This window comes from Lissotriton helveticus, chromosome 1_1, assembly GCF_964261635.1.
Source record: "Lissotriton helveticus chromosome 1_1, aLisHel1.1, whole genome shotgun sequence".
In the NCBI taxonomy this organism is placed as follows: domain Eukaryota; kingdom Metazoa; phylum Chordata; class Amphibia; order Caudata; family Salamandridae; genus Lissotriton; species Lissotriton helveticus.
Window position 1 is genome coordinate 808347747 of NC_136057.1, and position 14548 is coordinate 808362294.

Sequence of the window (14548 nt, forward strand, 5' to 3'; positions counted from 1 at the left end):
GTGCCAGGTATTTTTTATTTTTTCACCTTCACCTCACCACTCACATTGTTTACCCACACACACCAAACACATAGTTCACCTTAAAAGTGCTCCTGCGTAGTCGTGAAGTCGTAGCACGCCGCATCCCGTAGAGGTTTGCGAAGACCCCGATGATGAAGCATGACACCAAGGGGCCTGTTGGTGTGTGAGGGGTATTTTAACAACCCTGGTTGCTCCCCACCATTGTGGTAGCAACCACCTTCCACTTTGTGGATTCCTTTTGTTTATGATAGTTACAGTAAAACACACATGGAGTGCTGCAAACGTGGGTAGGGTAACCCCTAAGAACTTTCACCCCATTTGTTAGGAAGTGGTCATGAGTTTCTTCCGCCCACTGGCTGACACTGGGCAGAAATTTGGCACACCCTGTACCTTCTTCAGAACACTGCTGGACCTGTGGAAGACAGATAAAGGAATCTGCAGTTTTGACCTGTGAGGAGAACCCCAAGAGCTGAAACTTTTCCTACCTGTAAACAGGACAAAGATGTGTACTCCAAGGCTCAGTTGGCAGACCTTCTGTTAAGCTACAGTAACACAAAAGCTGAAAGAAGCACACTTTCCTGAGGAGCCAAACTGACCAGTTCCAAATGGACTTGCGGCAACCTTTGTTGTGGCTGCTATCACAGTGAGTGGTCCTGAACCCCTTGGCTGATGTTAGCCTGTACTCCTTGTGCTCAAACTGCAAAAGCTGGAACCCACAGGAGACCGGGACCACTGTTAAGTCAAATCCATCAACATTGAATCTATGGTCTGATCCAATTGGTGGTTTGTCACCCTGCAAGAGATCTGACGTCCACAAAAGTTTCTACGTTCAAACATAGAGGGCTTCACCAAGAGCAAGACCTTCCTGGGCAGGGTTGCCTGACTTTGCCCAGTCATAGCTTTCACACCTTCGTTGATGACTGCATTGGGACCCCGGTCTTCAGCAGCCTGCCATTGTTGAACCACAACTCAGATCCAGCTTGCAGTTTGCCCCGCCTTGACTGGGATGAGCCAGTTCCTTGTATCCGACTTGTGCTCCATTTCGATCAGCGTTAACCTTATATTTGTCTTGACCTAGCTTGACTAACTGCCTGCGTTTGGAACATTGTGCTTTTTTGGCCCTTTTTTTATTTACACTGTAAAGATCCATAGCTCCATTTCACGTATTGGTTTTTGCTGTTTAGTACCATTTTGTTTATTAAAATATTTATAAATTGGAGTGGGATTTTTATGGCGCTTTGTTTTCGACTTCTTAACTGTTTTGGACTTCTCAATACTTTACACATTTTCCTAAGTTACGCCTGTATGCTCTGTGCCTTAGCTAATAAGGGTTGAGCTCAGGTTTAAATTAATGAAACCTTTACTGGCCCTAATAAGAATAACAACATTATTTCTTGTTTTGGACTCCCAACCATCCAACTAATAATCCACTTTCTCACAATGACCAATATTCCCATGATGTATTTTTAGAGAACATTTATGCAAGTGCATTGCAGCCATTAACTCATCCTCAGACAGTGCTACAATTGACTATGAAGTAATATGCAGAACCACGTTATCAGTGTTTGATAATGATTTAGTTTATTGGTCTGATTGATGCACTACCTGAGCTTTAGGCATTGGAAAACACCACAAATCCACAGGCACTTTTGGAAATCCATAACTATCTACTACGCAATTCTACACAGCAATAATATGATCTTGATTTATGTATTCAGCCATGGGAAATTATTGTGGGAAAACTCATTCCTTCCTCAAGTTGGGAAAGGCATGAGGATGGTCAGTATGAAATGTATAATTGCAGACGTCTAATGTAGAATTAACAGTCCTTCTTACCGCCTTTTATGTTGAGGCCCTCCTCTTGCCCTTCTATAAAAAAGAAATGCAAATATATATCAACAAATGTCTGTAGACAGTGATGGGGATTGTAACTTGTGCTTATATAATCAAGTGTAGGAGGATTATATCAAGTGTGAGGGAACATGGATGTGGGTGAGATGAACATTCAAGGTGGGATTTCAGCAAGCAACGAAGGAGTAAGGGAAGAGTAGTGTGTAGGGGAGGGTGCCAGGAGTTTTAAAAGAATAACGCCTCAACTCTAGTCTTGTCAGTGAAATTAAACTAAATGGCGTTGCACTAACCCTACAGTTGTCCATGTAGCCTTAAGTGAATGTTTCTGAAACAGGTGGTACTTAAAAGGAGCGATTGTGTAAGAGGGTAAATCCCACAACCAACCTTTGCACTGTAAGTCACTGTCCACGCAAGCGTACTTACTGTAAAGGATGTTAATGAGACATTACGATTAATAACGTCGGCTGCAGTTCACAGATCAAGCATGTTAAAGGGGAATGTTCTGGGGACATGATTGCAGAGGGTGGGTATGGTGGATGCTTTGTATGGCCTTCCATCGCAGTTGGATATCGTAGGAGAACCGGTTGGTCAATGTTTCTGCCAGATGCTGTCTTTTTCTAATATGGTCCCTAAAATTGGTGATTGTGTAGCAGATCAGGAAGATATGCTTTTGTCGATGGTTATGAAGTCCGAAGTAGACTCTCGTGTTAGAAATCGAAATGCTTTCTATGATGATTTTCATATTAACTAAAGAAGTAATATTCTACAACTCAATCAGGGTTTTTAGACATTTTCATAAAAATTAGGTATAATATTGCCATGGTTTTCCTTGTTTGGGAGTAATGATGTCTTCTTTAAACTGTCTTCTTCTATTTTCAGATATGGTGACATGAGAGTAACAATGGGGTGTGAAATCTTCAGCATGTGGCAAAATTTAGGTAAGCAGTTAAATTAATATTTTTTCAACACTAATTTTTCATAACACTAGTTACTTCGTTATTTACTTTTAATTCCTTTGTAGCACAAGAGTAATCACATCTGGCTCTTCGAGGGTCACTGATCTTCTGTGGGAATTTCAATGCACTAAGTAGTTCAGTTCAGTTAGTTTTTATTTCGACAATTAAAAATCATCATAAAAATACATAGTGACAATACATTTGCCCCTAAAATATCATTAAATTACATTTCTGAACTTTACAGCAAAATTTAAAAACAATTAGATAAAATTGCACATCATAAGCAGGACATATAAGTCACGAGTGGAAGTAGAAATGAGTTGCAGTTCACAGTTCGATCAATTTCTTGTATTTCTCAATCTAGCCGCTACTTTTAAAAAGCTTGAGATGGCACACAGGGTATACATATCATTTGCTTTCTGTAAGAATAGCAGGGCTGCTTTAGCATGACGTAGTTTCTGTTTTCTGAGAATGTGAACCAGGAATCGGCGCCTAGGCAATTGATAAAATGAACATAAAAGTACAAAATGAAGGGTGTCCTGCGGAGACCTATTGTCGCAGCCGCAGGCACCCTTCTGCTCAATCGTTGTAGTAAAACCAGAAGGATAGGCTAAAATTTTAGGTAAAAGATTGAGCCTAAAACGGCACATTAAAAAACTGGCATGTTGATTGTACATCAGGAACAAATAAGGTTCCATGCCCACCCCATTGTCCACTAAACCATGTGCAATTACTGACATCTTAACCTTTGCCACATTTACTCCGGTTATTGCAAAGTTGTCCAAAAGCAATTTTTTTACTGTAGTTTTACAATTGTTTGTAATTAGGGACTGGTCGGAAAACAAATGAGACTGGTCAATATTTATCAAGGTATTTTTAACATATTTCAACCAGGGGATTTGCAGTTCATTGTCCCTTTGCAGACAGTCTTTGGCAATTTCCCTGCTCAATTCAGCCTCTGGGTTAGTCCATATTCTGATCCATGCAGTGATTGGCCTGATCTTCACTTGGTCCGAGATGTATTAGATCCCCAGTTCTGAATGGGCAATCTCAGCGGAGGTAGAATGTGGGATTTTGAGAATTCTACGGAGAAACTTGTCTTCTTCGGCTTGCAGTTTTTTCGAGTCCCTGAATCCCCACACCTCTGCACCATATAATGCCTTTGGCATAGTGATTGATCTATACAAAGTCATTATTTGTTCAGGGCACCAGCGCCCCAGTCTATGCGCAAAGCTTAAAATTGCCCCATTAGCAGACACCAATTTAGAACAATGTTCATCCACTAGTGGTTTAAAGTGCATATCGCCATCCAACAAGAGGCCCAAATAGGGAAAAGTATTAACTATTTCAAGAGTATGTGTCCCTATTTTAAACACAGGCTTCTTGGCTGGTTTCTTCCCGGCCACCATAACAAAGGATTTTTTTAAGTTTACCGACAGATTCAGGTCAGCCATAAACTTCACAAAGCCGTTCACCAGTTGTTGTAGGCTGCTCGGTGTGCGGGCCAGCAGGACCGCGTCGTCCGCATATAACAGTACTGGGAACCTACGCGATCCTACTCTCGGGCAATCCAGGGCAAGGGAGATGAGGGTGTTTTCCAGACCATTAATATATAATGAAAAGAGAAAAGGCGCAAGGATGCATCCTTGCCTTACGCCTCCTGAACAGGGGAAAGCCTCAGTGCGCCCCCCCCTCTGGGCTGAAGCGCACCCTAGCCGTGGTTTTCCAATGGAGCTCTTTTAAGATGTTAATGAGCTCCACCTCCATGCCCATGTTGTACATCATGGCCCATAGTTTGCTTCTATTAACATTGTCGAAGGCTGCAGCCAGGTCATAAACCCCATAAAAACGGTACCATTGCTAGCTTTGGTGTATTTGGCCGTTAACAGATACAAGTTCAAACACTGATCACTAGTGGATCTGCCCACAGAATCCAGCTGCCGGTTAATTACCCAGAGTGACGCCCTGAACGACGAGGACACGCACCTTTCCCTGCAGCGGCCGGGCTTGGCTCCGCCACCTTGCTTGCTTCACCGACCGGCCGGGCTTGGCTCCGCCGGTCGGACTACACCTCCCAGCAGCCTCCAGGGGGAGGCGGCGACGACATCCACCAGCACGCCAAGCGGCGCATAAAGCCCCGGCAGGGGCCGAGTCCCCTGAAACCCACAGAATCCAGCTGCCGGTTAATTACCCAGAGTGACGCCCTGAACGACGAGGACACGCACCTTTCCCTGCAGCGGCCGGGCTTGGCTCCGCCACCTTGCTTGCTTCACCGACCGGCCGGGCTTGGCTCCGCCGGTCGGACTACACCTCCCAGCAGCCTCCAGGGGGAGGCGGCGACGACATCCACCAGCGCGCCAGGCGGCGCATAAAGCCCCGGCAGGGGCCGAGTCCCCTGAAACCCACAGAATCCAGCTGCCGGTTAATTACCCAGAGTGACGCCCTGAACGACGAGGACACGCACCTTTCCCTGCAGCGGCCGGGCTTGGCTCCGCCACCTTGCTTGCTTCACCGACCGGCCGGGCTTGGCTCCGCCGGTCGGACTACACCTCCCAGCAGCCTCCAGGGGGAGGCGGCGACGACATCCACCAGCGCGCCAGGCGGCGCATAAAGCCCCAGCAGGGGCCGAGTCCCCTGAAACCCACAGAATCCAGCTGCCGGTTAATTACCCAGAGTGACGCCCTGAACGACGAGGACACGCACCTTTCCCTGCAGCGGCCGGGCTTGGCTCCGCCACCTTGCTTGCTTCACCGACCGGCCGGGCTTGGCTCCGCCGGTCGGACTACACCTCCCAGCAGCCTCCAGGGGGAGGTGGCGACGACATCCACCAGCGCGCCAGGCGGCGCATAAAGCCCCGGCAGGTACCTCCTCCCGCGAGGACGCGCGCGGGACGCACCGGGGCTAAGCCCGGGCAAAGGGCGGGCCCTCTGTGGCCCTCCGAGGCCTGTAGTGTCCGGGACGGGCCACCCCCCTTAAGATCTTCGGTTGGGTTCTCGATGACAAAGTAACATTAAGAACTTACGGAGGGCAGATAATCAAATATTGAACAAGCATGACCAAGGCACAGAAAACTCCGATGGCAACAAGATCTACCACCAGACTAAAAACTGTGAGTACACCTTTACCCACTATAACTGCCATCGATATCATGTTGCAAAAAACCATTAGCGTAGTGGCCAACTCCATTCAGGATACCGAGAGACGACTATCTCTGACACCAGACGTGTGTTTTCCGAACCTGTCTTTGCACACCACAAACAATACGCATATTATGGACGATACCCTTAACTCACAGGAATCTCTATTGATGCAATCATTTTCAGACCTACCAAGGTCGCAGGTCAAGGATAGCATGCCAAAATTTTCGCTCACTGGTCCTATAGCGAACACACTGGAGAGTAGCCTCACGCTTCTATCTAATTGTGGAAATAACATAATTTGTGCACAAATATCGTCTCCAGATCCCGAAGCTCAATTAATCGAGAACCACACATCGGTAATCCACTTGCCAGAAACCCAAACTTTCAATCAGGCCAGGAACTCCAAGAACATCAAGAAAAAACGAAAAATTAAACACCGCATGAAAAAAATCCATCTTCCATCAGACAAACCGAAACGCTCAATAAGAGATATGTGGCAAAAACCAATTCAGAGGAAACCCACCGAACCCACTCCCACGGGGTCTCCTCTGTCTATCTCTCAGGTCTCGGATGTATCCAGAAATAACAAAAACAATTCGGAGAGGATCCAGGTCAATGAGCAGACAGGGCATATAGTTAAGACAGCTACTATTAAAATCCCCTCTATGAGTGAGATCGAAAGTCTGGTTAAATCTCTCTTACAACCCATCAGTCAACAGATTGCCATTATCGAGAAGGCTTTAGGCAAATTCGAGAGAGCACAAAATGAAATATCGACTAGCATCCTCAAATTGCTAAAAATGCCAAATACAAGTTCTACCTTTGTCCCGGCGAGTACAACTCTTAACGCAAAAAATCCAACAGTTGCAAAAAATTCATGTAATCTATCAAAAAGAACCGGTAAACAGACAAAGACACAGCAACAGGGTCCTGTTTTCAATAACCCATCATTAAATTCACAAACAGCACTCATCCCAGTGACGATTGTAGTTCCGCCCAAAATTAACATGCAAGAAATACACATACAAGAGGACGAAGACACTAGTGAATGGGCTACGGAGGTTTTTCCTTCAGAGGCAACTTCGACCTCTGTTGATACACCAAGACATCCCTCTATACCAACAGTGAACATCCCTAATAAAGTAACTAGGGAGCCGCAGCCCAGACCCATCTCGACACGAATACCCACCCATATCAATCTACCACCTGAGTCCAATCCTTATACAATAGTCATGATCGGGGTACCCAAAATGGCGGAAAATAGGGGGGAATCCTATGTAGAATTAAAAAACAAGGTGATGCAATGGCTAACCACCCACAGGCCACTTCCCCCCAACATAATAGGAACTATTTCCCAAGTGAAGCGAGTAGACTGGGTGGGCACACGATTCAAATCTACAGAGGGTGACTGTATCGTGGTCACTTTTAAAAGTAGAGGAGCAGCGAAATTTATTGTAAATTGGAGGAACTCTGCAACAAATAGCCTGATTCGACCAATTGGCCTAAGCTACTTCTACCCCCATTATTCAGACGGCCAAAGAATTAATAATAAACATTATTTTGGCCAAGAAGGGCTCCTGTCCCGCAACTTTACCCTCAATTTCGAACCACCCCCTTTGAGTCAATCCAAAGGATGTCTACAGACCCTGATATATACACTAATGTCCACTCATGGGAAGGCAGAACACATAGTCACCTACCCCAAATAATATCTGAGAGACCAGGAACTATTCAATACTCACAGACACGAGATTACAGACATTTTAATCCGCCTTATAATCACCATCTTGGGTTCCCAACCTCAAATAGATACGACACTCTATATGCTTATGATAATCTGGATGAGGTGGATTGACTGTCATTCACCCTATTCTCTGATCCCTCATTTGCCCAGACAGATACCCAAGTTTACCCTAACATAATATGCAAGGACAACCCCGTAATAACTTCTGACCTCTCAGGTGCTAGTGTAGTCAACACTGTAACAACGGCGACAACACTCTCCCCAGAGAGTTCCCCCATAGATCACGCTTCTATTCTTTCCACACCTGAAGCAAGTAGTTCTTTTACCTCAATAGTCCTCCATCCCTCACCCACAACCAGAAGCCAACCGATTGACACAGCAAGTTATGTTACTTTAAAACCGCAGCTCATAATTAATACGACCACGGAGCCTGTGATAGATCTCAACGAGCCTGTGATAGATCTCAACGAGATCCATTCCATCAAAATCCTGTCATGGAACATCGCAGGACTAGCAGCTAAAGTAACCGACCCGATGTGGATAAACTTGGTCAGAAACTATACCATACTGTGCTTCCAGGAGACCTGGCTTGTAGATAACAACATCTTTATCGAGGGATACCAAAGCTTCTTTGTCCATGCATCTCCCTCATCTAGTGGAAGGGCAAAGGGAGGCCTAGCAATATTCATCAGTCTGTCTCTTCTATCTCACATAAGAAATATACAGCAGGACAGCAGGCATATTCAGATACTGGAGCTCAGGAAGGGCAAAAAAACTTTAGCTCTGGTTAACTTTTACAACTCTGTTACATCACCAGGAGAATGTAATATCGTTAAACTCCAAAACTATCTCTACGACAACCCAGCAAAGTTGCCCCGGGACAAAATAATCGTTGGTGACTTTAACACGCATATTTGTGGCGACCCATCAACGACATCTTTAGGTTCTTTGGGCTGTGGAAATAGACCAGGTCCTCACTTTGAACACTGTCCCCGAGGAACAAATATGAACACTTTAACAGATGTCTTAAACCTGTGCATTGCCCTGTCTCTGAAATATGACTCTTATATCTTTAAAACACCAACTTACAAAGGCTCAGAGTCAGGTTCTTATATAGATCACATGCTCCTCTCAGCTGAGGTGACAAACCTGGTCATAAACTTTAACATACTTGAAAGCACTTATAGTGACCACAACCCACTTTCACTTGACCTACAATGCGGCCCTTTTGTACTCCGGAAAAACCATAAAGACCCTGGAGTTTTAAAATTAGTTAACAAAAACCGCCGCTTGAAATGGTCCACGATAAACAGCGATACTGTGCAAGAGTCTGTTATAAAGAGTTGTGAACATGAACTCAATCTTTGTGCCTCTAACATCACACCTCCCGAATCCATCTTATCTGCCTTTGCTGTGATTACAAAAAGAATTGATCTACTGCTCTCTGTGTCAACAAAACGATCAACTGCACTACAACCACGATGGTTTGATCATACCTGCTCATTATCTAGCCGAAAACTGAAAACTGCCCTCAAAAACAAACCAAGAAATCTTGCACTTATTAAAGCATTACGTTCAGAATACAAAATAGCCCTGGCATCTGGGAAAAAGTCCATAAAACGGAACATCTGGGAGTCTTTACTTGATCCTTCAACCTTAGGAAACAGTGCGAAGTTCTGGAGCATAATTAACAAGCCATTGTTTGACGATCCTAATGCTACCAACCTCGGAACTGTTATACCTGAGAACGAATGGATCTCCCATTTCAGCTCAATTTTTAAGAGCGACGCCCCACAAACAACACAAGTTCTTAAATTCTCCGAAGGGGCACCATTGCACTTCACAGTCAAGGAAGTTGAAAAAGGGATCCGTGGTCTAACCAGTAACAAGGCCCCGGGTCCGGATGGCCTTCCCCCGGACTTATTCAAATCAAATATACCCTTTTGGGCTCCAATTCTTACAGTGGTTGTTAACGCTGGGGCCGCAATAGGGGTTCCTAAGACCTGGGGAGCCTCCACCATCGTCCCTGTATACAAAAAGGGCGACCGAACTAACGCAGCGTGCTACAGACCAATCTCCCTGATAAACTCAGTCGCCAAAGTAGTGGGAGGGATCCTCTTAAACAGGCTGTCCACATGGGCCAAAAATAACAACATAATGGCACCCGCTCAATATGGCTTCAGACCCGGGCATTCAACAACAACTCAATGCCTGAACTTATATTTAATCAGTGGCAAGTACACCCTGGCCCGCAATGGAACACTATATATGGCCTTCATGGACCTTTCATCGGCCTTTGATTGCGTTGACAGAAGCAAACTTTGGGACGTCTTAATGAAAATGGGAGTTGAAACTAAATTGATTAATTTTCTGGCTGACCTCCATAATGATACACGTGCAAATGTTCGTTACACCAAAGACCTGAAGGTAACTAGTGACTTTAAAATTAATCGGGGGGTTAGGCAGGGCTGTATTTTAGCGCCTTTTCTTTTTAATTTATATATAAACGGTCTTGAGGAGCATCTTTTAACAACTGACACGGACTACCCCTATATAGGAAGAAAGGGCGTTCCTGTTCTGCTTTACGCAGATGACGCCGTTCTTATTTCCAGAACTGCACTCGGCCTTCAAAAATTATTAGATTCCTTTCTTCAATTTATGAACTTGCGTGGCCTGAGTATCAACAACTCAAAATCATTTGTTATGAAGATAGGTCCTGGAACTAAAAAATCCTACCCATTCTCCATCAACGGGGAAAAAATACCAACAACAAAAACCTTCTCATACCTTGGAGTTCTGTTTGACTCCAAACTTGCATGGGGACCCGCAATAAAGAAAAAGAAAGATGAACTAATAAGGACCAATGCTGGAATAACGGACTTCGCGCGAAAAATGGGCAATACACCAGTGGTTGCCCTGATGAAACTATATCAAGCAAAAAGTATCGCAGTCGCCTGTTACGGAAACGAACTATGGGGCTTTGCCCCTGTGGGCGTCCTTACAATTATTGAAAATAACTTTTTTAAACAGGTCCTGTGCCTACCAAAGTGTACTGCTAATTTCTCCACTCATGAAGAACTGGGAATGCCATATATAGGGATAAGATCGCTGTAAACCCTTTGCTTTGTTGGCTTAAATGTTGGCTGAACTAAGAAATACCACTAACTCATAACATCCTCCTCGAAGCACTAACCTGGGAAGGGAAATTCAAGATACCCTGGCTAAAATACATCAGAAACTGCCTCCAAGACCTGGGCAGGCTGGATCTCTTTTTAACACCCCAGAAAGTATCCAAGAATGATGTAACATATGTAAAGGACACTTTCCTGCTGAATCGCCAGTTTGCCAGGGAAGAAACCGAATTGAAAAAGGATAGTGTTATGAGACACATTTTAATTAAAACAAGTTTACAAATTGAACCATACCTATCCTGGCCAACCTCCAGATATGAACGCTTCTTGATGAGTAGACTTCGTTTTGGTTTATTCCACCTGATGTTAGCCGTACCGAGTGGAGCCCACAGAGGGACAGTGTTGCCACCTTGCGGCTGCGACAACAAGTCTCCGCAAGACATGGCACACTTTTTATTTATATGCTCTTATTACGAGATTCCTCGGAAAATGTTTTTAAAACCTTTGCTTAAAAAACTGAACTTTGTACAAATAATGCCAGCACTTTTACACCTTCAAATGCTGCACAGTGACTGCACCCCGTTTATATATAACTTTTTAAAAACAGCCCTGAAATTCAGAAAAAGTATGGAAGGCTGACCCCTAACCGAATTATACCACCCCCTAATTGAGTCCCTTGTAAATCTTATATACACACTTGAACGTGATATCACATATTTCTTTATGATTATCTGACGTATTGATTCTTTTTAACCATGTTTTGTACATATATGTATTTTAATGAACTTTTATGACTGTATTTCATGCAGTCGAATAAAGAATTTTGAATTTGAATTTGAATTTGGATCTGCCCACTCTGAACCCGTACTGGGTATCCGCTATGGTGTGGTGTTCCTCCGTCCAGTCTATTAGCCGATTCAAAATCACCCGCCCTAGTATTTTCGCAGAGACATCGATTAAAGAAATCGGCCTGTAGCATTTGGGGTCTTCTCTGCTCCCTTTCTTGAAAATTGGTACAATCAGTGCGGTGGACCAAGAACGTGGTAGGCCAGACCTAATGGCTGCATTTAGGACCCTTGTTAGGATTGGTTCCCAGAGATCTATGTTGCTTCTGTATAGGTCTGGGGGTGTTCCATCAGGTCCTGGTGCTTTATTGGGGGTAAGACCTCGAATCGCCGTTTTTAACTCTTCCAAGGAGAAAGTTACTTCCAGACTCCTATCGCCCTCCCATACTCCCTCCTGCATGTCCGCCTTGGAGTTATTATACAGGCCCTCAAAATGCGTAACCCATTGGTCTGGGAGGATACTAGAGGTAATGGCTGGTGCGGTATTATCCTGAAAACATGGCCTATTCACAATTTTCCAGAATTCAGAGTAGTCCCTGTTTTCGCCTGCCTCTCTTAAATCTGCCCAGACTTGTGCCTGCAGTGCTGCTTTCCTTTCCCTAACGCTCGACTTATAAATTTGCCTGTAGTTGGCCACTAGTGCGGTATTCCTTGGTTTGCATTTGAGGGCTTTTTTTAGGTTCCTCAATGCTTTAGAGCAGGTTGTGTCAAACCAACGTGGGTGATTCGTTGTCTTGGCTGAACCTTTCGCTTCCAGCAGTTTGTCTGCTAGTTTTGTTAGGGATTCAAACGATGCTACTACATCTGGGCCTTCTATTTGGGGGTTCAGGCATTCTTCTACGTATTTCCCCCCTTTTTGAATTAGGGCTTTGTAGAATTCCTGTGGGTTTATTTTTGTCCCATTTGAGTCGCCTCCCCTGTTCTACTGGCTGCAGCCTGCCCTCCCTTTTACTGATCTTTCTCCTGCAACTCCTGTGATGTAGTTCTACCACTAGTGGGTTGTGGTCGCTAAAGGGGCTCCATTTTGCACTAAGTACCTTTTAATTACAGAATCCCTGGTCTTACGATAATTTGCTGAAGAGTTCAGTGGCCCACTGTTTGAATCCACCCTTACAACTCAGAATATTACTTTCCCCAATTCATACATAGATTATTGTGACCACCAGAATCCAGAATGACATAGCATCAAGAGCAAGGCCTCACTCAAACACTTTTCCAGACTCAAATTGAACTTTCTTAGGCAATAGTGTTACAACTCTTTCAGGTACTCTAGGTGGTTGTATGATGAAGTAACGCATGCATTCCCCACACATTCCTTTACAGCACCTAAACTACCACGCCCCCCATTACCACGCATGTCATTACAACGTGCATTCATAAGGACACATTAAAAGGGCATTACTACGTATACAGTAATCACATATACCACTACAATGCAAACTTTCGCAACTTAATTGTGCTATATGTGGTACTGCTCGCAGTGGTTAAAGCTGCACTCATGTGTACCTGACGCCGAGGAGGTGAGGTGTGAGGAGGTTTGGGGGCGAGACATTGCAGAACGCTACGGGGTAGCTCTCTGGCTTGGAAGGCATGCTAGAGAGTTTTCTGAAGTGACGTGTGTCCGCTGTCTGGTGAAACGCATCTGTCTGACAGGTTGGCCATTGGGAGTCTGTATGCTCCATTGATATTCAAAAGTGAAGCAGATGGTTAAACAAGCCCAATCCTCCATTGGAGAAAGCCTGTATGTTTGCAATGGGGACGACCAAACCCTGGCCCACACCAACACAAGCCCAATCCAACATTGGAAAAAGCCTGTATGTTGACGTGAGAGACGTCTGAACCCTTCTGCACACCAACACTAACCCCTAAAAACTAGCCCAGCTTTCCGGCATAGTGACAGGCATGATTTGAAGGAAACACAAGTGAGCCCATATAAGTAATGTAAGAAACCCAAATAAAACATGTAATACTTTACCAAGCATATGCCTTTATCATTCATGCCTTTGCAACAAAATTTGTGGTTAAGGCATATGCGTAGGCTGTGGGGTTTTAGGTTTAAACCTATAATAACTGATAAAACCCCACTGAAAGAAAAATAGCCCTCACCGGTGAAAACATATAAACACTGAAAAAACACCTGCACAACCACAAACTAAATGCCATTCAAAGAAAGGAAAAAGAAAGTGAAAGAGTCATTTTGTTCTTACTGAAGGGGTCAATAAAATGTAGCTTGGTTATACAAGCTAGCAGTAAGAAAGACTGGCTAACATTATTCTGCTTGAGTTTTGTTCTTTAGGGATGCCACTAAAATATTGTTTCTTCTTCCTTTTACTTTTTTCAGTTTTATGGCCTTTGGTCTAAAGATGCAGGGTTTAGGTTCACGTTTTAGGTTTAGTTTAATTATTTTATAAACTGTAGAGAATAAGGACATATTAAACTCACATTTGATATTTTGGCTTCATTTGATTCTTTCACTGATAGGTAAAATGGCTAGTTTCATAAAAATCTTTCCTAATATGTGTCATCACATTTACCCACAGAGAATGGGTAAAAACCCTTAATACATCATATCATAGTTTCTAGTGGGTCAGTATTGATAGTAGGTGAATTGCCAACACCTCAGGCTTTAAACATTAAATGCAAGGTATAGTGACAAGTATATATATCACCAAGCATCTGGGATAGTGGTGAAAATGTAACACCAGATTTTTGGAAAACATGGAACGCAGTGTCACTTGTTATGCTCTGCACAAAAGGTTCTTTCCAGGTTCAACAAAGATTGGGGTGATATTGTTTGTATTTGTAGTGATTCAGATACGTATATAAAAAATTTGTGTGGTAACCTGTCAAAATTGATACC

At 44.0% G+C, this 14548-nt stretch overlaps 1 protein-coding gene across 2 annotated transcripts in view; it reads left to right on the forward strand.

Moving 5' to 3' along the window:
- Window positions 1-14548, forward strand: part of DOCK4 (dedicator of cytokinesis 4) — a 1604094-nt gene that overhangs the window by 1169600 nt on the left and 419946 nt on the right. For both annotated transcript variants that reach the window (XM_078674485.1, XM_078674490.1), the window contains exon 30: window positions 2752-2810. In XM_078674485.1, coding sequence (XP_078530611.1) covers window positions 2752-2810 — 59 coding nt within the window. The remainder of the gene's footprint in view (window positions 1-2751; window positions 2811-14548) is intronic.